Below are 6,443 nucleotides of genomic sequence, written 5' to 3'. Positions count from 1 at the left end.
ACACCAAAACCTGCATATATATATATATATATATATATATATATATATATATATATATATATGTTTGTTTGTTAAAAAGTTGTTCTCAAGCTAAATCAGATTCTATGGTATCTGCACATCCTGATGCCCCATGGAGCGCCCCCTTCCCACAGCCTCTCTCTCATGTGTGCTGCAAGAGCCCAAGAAGGCTACATTTGGAAGGTCTGGCTGAGCTTCAGAGCAGTGGAGAAACCAGCAAAGGCAAGTGTAGCTCCCCTCCAAACACCAGAACAATCTTTGCACAATGGATATTTTATTTTGAAACAACAGTTTTCCAATAAATTATACAATTTAAAAAAGAAAGAGTGTGCACGAAGTACAGGTATCCAGGACAGAAAACCAAAAAGACAAAGTTGCAGAACTTGGGTCAGGTGGGGAGCCCAACCCAACCCAGCTGTACCCACTGCCTCAGCTCCCCTCCTGCTGCCCAGCCTGCGCCCTCTCCTCCTCCCTGATCCCTTTAGGCAGTGCTTAGTGTTTCGTGAAGAATGAACACCCTAGAACTGGGGGACGGGGACGACTGGCAGGACTATGAATATGCGTCACACACTCTACTTGGCAGAATGGGGACAGATATCTGAACTACACAGAGCAGGCTAAGTAGTACGTGGGCCACAGTGGGTGCCCTGCCCCTTCTCGACCAGCACCAACGCTGGGGGGACGAGGACAGAGAAAGATGCCCTGCAACTCCAGGACAGACTAGGAATTCCTATGCCTTGTACCCACCAAGAGCATCACATGCTCAGCTGCAGCAGAAGGGGAGGGAGTGGAAGACTGCACAGGGACTGAGAGCAGCAGTGGTGGTAGGATGGGCAGGGGAATGACTGTCCTCCAACAAGGTCCCTCCCAAAGCACCCTTAACCTGCCAATGCCCTGGAACCATGTGGAAAACCAAGTGTTCAACTGTGTCAGGAGTCAAGAGGAAAAGGTGGAAAGGGCGAAGCACAGGGAAGGGAGCTGGCACATGGCAAGATGGCACAATGGGAAGGGCAGGAAATCGCTTCACCTCCATGGCACCACAGAACAGAGGCTGGGCCTTGCCTCTTCCCTCCCAATTTCATCTCCAGGCTGCCTTGTGGCTGGCGTGGAGCCAACGCTTGGCACCTTTAGTAGTCATCCGCCCCCAGCAGGAAGCCCAGGAGGAAGCCGATGGCACGCTGGCGCTCCTGTGGGCTCTGCTTCGACAGAACGTTGGGCGGAGGCCGTAGCAGGAGGCTGGCGAAGAGGGTGGCTGCAGGGAAGCGAAAACATTAGTGTGAGAGGAGGCAGAAGCAGGAGGAAGACCAGCTCCCATCCAGGACAGGCAGGCCTTACCTAGCATATTGGCACTGACGTTGTTGCTCTCGGAGTATTTCAGCAGCTCCCGCAGGAAGGCCATCACGTAGCGGAAGACGTTCCGGTGCGACCGTGGCAACTGGCAGATCACCTGCAAGACAGGGGAAGTCAGCTCGGAGCTTCCATGCAGAGCTTTGGGTGGAGGAGGGGCATGGATCACTAGCACAGTGTACTTTTTATGTTTGCAGGTTTAGACGTGGCATTAAAATAAAAAAAGGAATTTTTTAAATGGTAACTGGACTAGAACTCTGCTGGGAACTTTGGGGAATAATACAATTGTAGAGTCGGAAGGGACCACAGGGGTTAACTAATCGACCCCCCTGCAATGCCTAACGTGGGGCTTGAACGCATGATGCTGAGATTAAGAGTCTCATGCTCTACCAACTGAGATATATTGGAGGAAGGGCCATAGCTCTGAAGTAAACAACCTGCTTTTCATGCAGAAAGTCTCAGGTTCTACCCCCAGCAACTCCAGGTAGGGTAGGGAACATCCCTTGTCTGAAATCCTGGAGAGCCACTGCCTAGAGGTCCCGGGCCCTAAGGAAGTTAGATTAGCCTCAATCAGAGCCAGGGCCTTTTCAACTCTGGCTCCGGCCTGGTGGAACGCTCTGCCTCATGAGACCAGGGCCCTGCGGGATCTGATTTTTTTCCGCAGAGCCTGTAAAACAGAGTTGTTCTGCCTGGCCTTTGGCTTGGAGCCAATTTGATTCCCTCCCTCTCTTTCTTTTTCTTTTCTCCTCCTGTGATGAGGCTGCATTTTAATTGTTTTAATGTTGTATTTTAATCTTGTTTTTAAGTTGTATTCATTCATCTCGTTCTTATTATTGGTTGTTGGCTGCCCTGAGCCCGGCCTTGGCTGGGGAGGGCGGAGTATAAATAAAATTTATCATCATCATCATTATTATTGTCCATTTAGACAATACTGAGCTAGACGGCCCAGTGGTATATGGCCGCTTCCTGTGTTGGAAATTCAAGCGAGGTTCACTGAAACAGGTGGGTTATTGTTACAACAACTTGTGAGAAATCCCCAACCAAGAGGGATGGTTATCAAAGGAGACATCAATAATAATAATAATAATAATAATAATAATAATAATAATAATAATAATAATTTATTATTTGTACCCCGCCCATCTGGCTGGGTTTCCCCAGCCACTCTGGGCGGCTTCCACAGAAACCAAAAAACACTAAAATATCATACATTAAAAGCTTCCCTGAATAGGGCCGCCTTAAGATGTCTTCTGAATGTCAGGTAGTTGTCCATCACCTTGACATCCGATGGGAGGGCATTCCACAGGGCGGGCGCCACCACCGAAAAGGCCCTCTGCCTGGTTCCCTGTAGCTTCGCTTCTCGCAATGAGGGAACCGCCAGAAGGCCCTCGGCGCTGGACCTCAGTGTCCGGGCAGAACGATGGGGGTGGAGACGCTCCTTCAGGTATACTGGGCCAAAGCCGTTTAGGGCTTTAAAGGTCAACACCAACACTTTGAATTGTGCTCGGAAACGTACTGGGAGCCAATGTAGGTCTTTCAAGATCGGTGTTATGTGGTCTCGGCGGCCGCCCCCAGTCACCAGTCTAGCTGCCGCATTCTGGATTAGCTGTAGTTTCCGAGTCACCTTCAAAGGTAGCCCCACGTAGAGCGCATTGCAGTAGTCCAAGCGGGAGATAACTAGAGCATGCACCACTCTGGCCAGACAGTCCGCGGGCAGGTAGGGTCTCAGCCTGCGTACCAGGTGGAGTTGGTAGACAGCTGCCTTGGATACAGAATTGACCTGCGCCTCCATGGACAGCTGTGAGTCCAAATGACTCCCAGGCTACGCACCTGGTCCTTCAGGGGCACAGTTACCCTATTCAGGACCAGGGAGTCCTCCACACCAGCCCGCCCCCTGTCCCCCAAAAACAGTACTTCTGTCTTGTCAGGATTCAACCTCAATCCATTAGCCGCCATCCATCCTCCAACCGCCTCCAGGCACTCACACAGGACCTTCACCGCCTTCACTGGTTCTGATTTGAAAGAAAGGTAGAGCTGGGTATCATCTGCATATTGATGGACACCCAGTCCAAACCCCCTGATGATCTCTCCCAGCGGCTTCATATAGATGTTAAAAAGCATGGGGGAGAGGACGGAACCCTGAGGCACCGCACAAGTGAGGGCCCAAGGGTCTGAACACTCATCCCCCACCACCACTTTCTGAACACGGCCCAGGAGGAAGGAGCGAAACCACTGTATAACAGTGCCCCCAGCTCCCAACCCCTCTAGACGGTCCAGAAGGATGTTATGGTCGATTGTATCAAAGGCCGCTGAGAGATCCAGCAGAACTAGGAAACAACTCTCACCTTTGTCCCTAGCTCGCCAGAGATCATCAACCAGTGCGACCAAGGCAGTTTCAGTCCCATGATGAGGCCTGAACCCTGATTGGAAGGGATCCAAATGGTCCGCATCCTCCAGGCATGCCTGGAGTTGTTCAGCAACCACACGCTCAATCACCTTGCCCAAGAATGGCCGATTTGAGACTGGGTGATAGTTGTCCAAATTGGCCGGGTCTAAAGATGGTTTTTTAAGAAGCGGTTTAATGACCGCCTCTTTCAGCGGATCTGGGAATGTTCCCTCACAGAGGGAAGCATTCACCACCCCGCAGAGCCCATCGCCCAGCCCTTCCCGGCTCGCTTTTATTAGCCAGGATGGGCAAGGATCAAGGAGACAGGTGGTTGGTTTCACGCGTCCAAGCAGCCTGTCCACATCCTCGGGGGTAACGGATTGAAATTGATTCCATGCAACTTGACCAGACAGGGCTCTAGCACTCTCCCGCCCCAGCCCTGCTCCCACGGTGGTGTCTAGCTCCTTCCGAATAGGAGTGATTTTATCTGCAAAAAACTTTGCAAAATCGTTGCAGGAGATCTTGGGGTCTTTACAAGGCCCCGGTGGTAAAGGTGGTTCCGTTAAATTGCGGACCACCTGAAAGAGTCTCCTGCTACTATTTTCTGCAGATGCAATAGAGGCGGTGAAGAAAGTCTTCTTCGCCGTTGCTATCGCCACTTGGTAGGCTCGACGTTGAGCTCTAACCTGTGTCCGGTCAGATTCGGAGTGAGTTTTCTGCCACCGACGCTCTAGCCGTCTCAGCGATTGTTTCATCACCCTCAGCTCCGAAGAAAACCACGGGGCTGTCCGGGCTCCATGCAATCGGAGAGGGCGCTTCGGAGCCAGACAGTCGATAGCCCTGGTTAACTCCGCATTCCAGCGGGCCACCAGGGAATCAGCTGAAAGGCCATCAACATGGGATAAAGCATCCCCTACCACTCTCTGGAAACCATTTGGATCCATTAAGTGGCGGGGGCGGACCATCCGAATTGGTCCCACCTCCCTGCAGAGGGGAAGGGTCGCGGAGAAGTCCAGTTGCACCAGGAAGTGATCAACCCCTGTGCTACCATGTTAATCCAAGAGCACCCACTGTCAACACTCAGCAGCCTCTGCAGTTAACAAGGCTTCCCAGACCAGACTAACCCTCCTGCCAGCGTGCCGGTTTACTGGCTTTCAGGGATGCTTTAGTGGATTTCCTGTTACTTGCTGCGGCATTTGGACTAGCTGACCTTTGAAATCCCTTCTGATTCTATACTTCTGTACACACCGCAGACCAGCCAGGAAGAGATGGGGCTCTGGGACCTACCTGGCGACAGAGGCGGCTGTCATGTGAGCACTCAAGGCAGCGCTGATACAGTTCATAGCAAATGACAGGTTCTGGCAGTGCCTCCAGGAAGATGAGCAGAGCTTCGGCCACCGAGTGGTTACTGCCAGCTATTGACAGCCTGTCAAGGAAAGGGTTCTATCCTGTTACCTGCATCCTGCCTCCTTCCTAGGCTGGTCCAAAGCAAGAAGTTTTGTCCTTATACATCTGGGCCCACCTTTTGGACCTTGAACCCATAGCCCTGAGATTAAGAGTGTCACACTCTACCAACTGAGCCATTCCACTGTAATTTTCCCACACATCCCCTCTTGACGAAGCTGCCTGCAAAGCTGATCTGCAGAGGAAATGTCCATCTGCAGGCATGGTCTCAATCCAAACAGTGAATAATAGTGGTCAACTTCAAAAGTGTGGTCAACAAACCCTGCTTGCCAAAGAACAATTGAACGCCCCCTTGAAGCTCCTTTGCAGCCATGTCTTTACCTGTCTCCACACCTGATACCACGTATGATGCTAGACGTGGGGCCTGCAGGCCTCTCAAGATTCCCCACCTCTGCTCTATCTAGCCAGGCTGATGTTTTCAAATGGGGGTTAAAGCTGTTAAGCTGTTTGGATGCATGACTGGACTTTACTGTGGGCATTTCATTTTGATTGTTTTTACAGTGGTACCTTGGGTTACAGACACTTCAGGTTACAGACTTTGCTAACCCAGAAAGAGTGCTTCACATTAAGAACTTTGCTTCAGGATGAGAACAGAAATTGTGCTCCGGCAGCGCGGCAGCAGCAGGAGGCCCCATTAGCTAAAGTGGTGCTTCAGGTTAAGAACAGTTTCAGGTTAAGTACGGACCTCCGGAACGAATTAAGTACTTAACCCGAGGTACCACTGTATATAAAAGTGAGGTCCACTCCAGCCAAGAGCTAAACAAGGATACGGATCGTCTCGGGAATGCTGGTGTCCAGGCACTCAATTATCTCCTGCAGCTCGTCCTGCATGCCCGGGGTCTGGAAGAGGTCCTCCTGCCAGACAGAAGTAGAGTATCACACATGAGTTAGGAAAGGATGGGGTACATCCTGGACAGCATGCAGAACAATCCAGCCCCTGAGGTGCATAATGTGAAGTCAAGGAACGCAACAATGGAGAGAAGAAGAGGAGTTTGGATTTGATATCCTGCTTTATCACTACCCGAAGGAGTCTCAAAGCGGCAAACATTCTCCTTTCCCTTCCTCCCCAACAACAAACATTCTGTGAGGTAATTGGGGCTGAGAGACTTCAGAGAAGTGTGACTAGCCCAAGGTCACCCAGCAGCTGCATGTGGAGGAGCGGAGACGCGAACCCGGTTCCCGGGATTACAAGACTACCACTCTTAACCACTACACCACACTGGCTCTC

The 6,443-nt window shown here is 51.2% G+C and overlaps 1 protein-coding gene across 4 annotated transcripts in view; it reads right to left on the bottom strand.

The window, feature by feature from the left end:
* Positions 1-275: 275 nt before the first annotated feature.
* Positions 276-6,443, bottom strand: part of OCRL (OCRL inositol polyphosphate-5-phosphatase) — a 29,375-nt gene continuing 23,207 nt past the window's right edge. For all 4 annotated transcript variants that reach the window (XM_081179408.1, XM_081179410.1, XM_081179411.1 and 1 more), the window contains 4 exons: positions 5,986-6,070; positions 5,039-5,166; positions 1,354-1,465; positions 276-1,270 (listed from right to left, as the gene is read on the bottom strand). In XM_081179408.1, coding sequence (XP_081035534.1) covers positions 1,146-1,270; positions 1,354-1,465; positions 5,039-5,166; positions 5,986-6,070 — 450 coding nt within the window. In that variant the 3' untranslated portion in view covers positions 276-1,145. The remainder of the gene's footprint in view (positions 1,271-1,353; positions 1,466-5,038; positions 5,167-5,985; positions 6,071-6,443) is intronic.

Source organism: Podarcis bocagei (assembly GCF_964188305.1).
Source record: "Podarcis bocagei genome assembly, chromosome: Z".
Classification (NCBI taxonomy): Eukaryota; Metazoa; Chordata; class Lepidosauria; order Squamata; family Lacertidae; genus Podarcis; species Podarcis bocagei.
The sequence above is the reverse complement of the archived record's forward strand: the minus strand, read 5'-3'. Positions and strand labels throughout refer to the sequence as shown.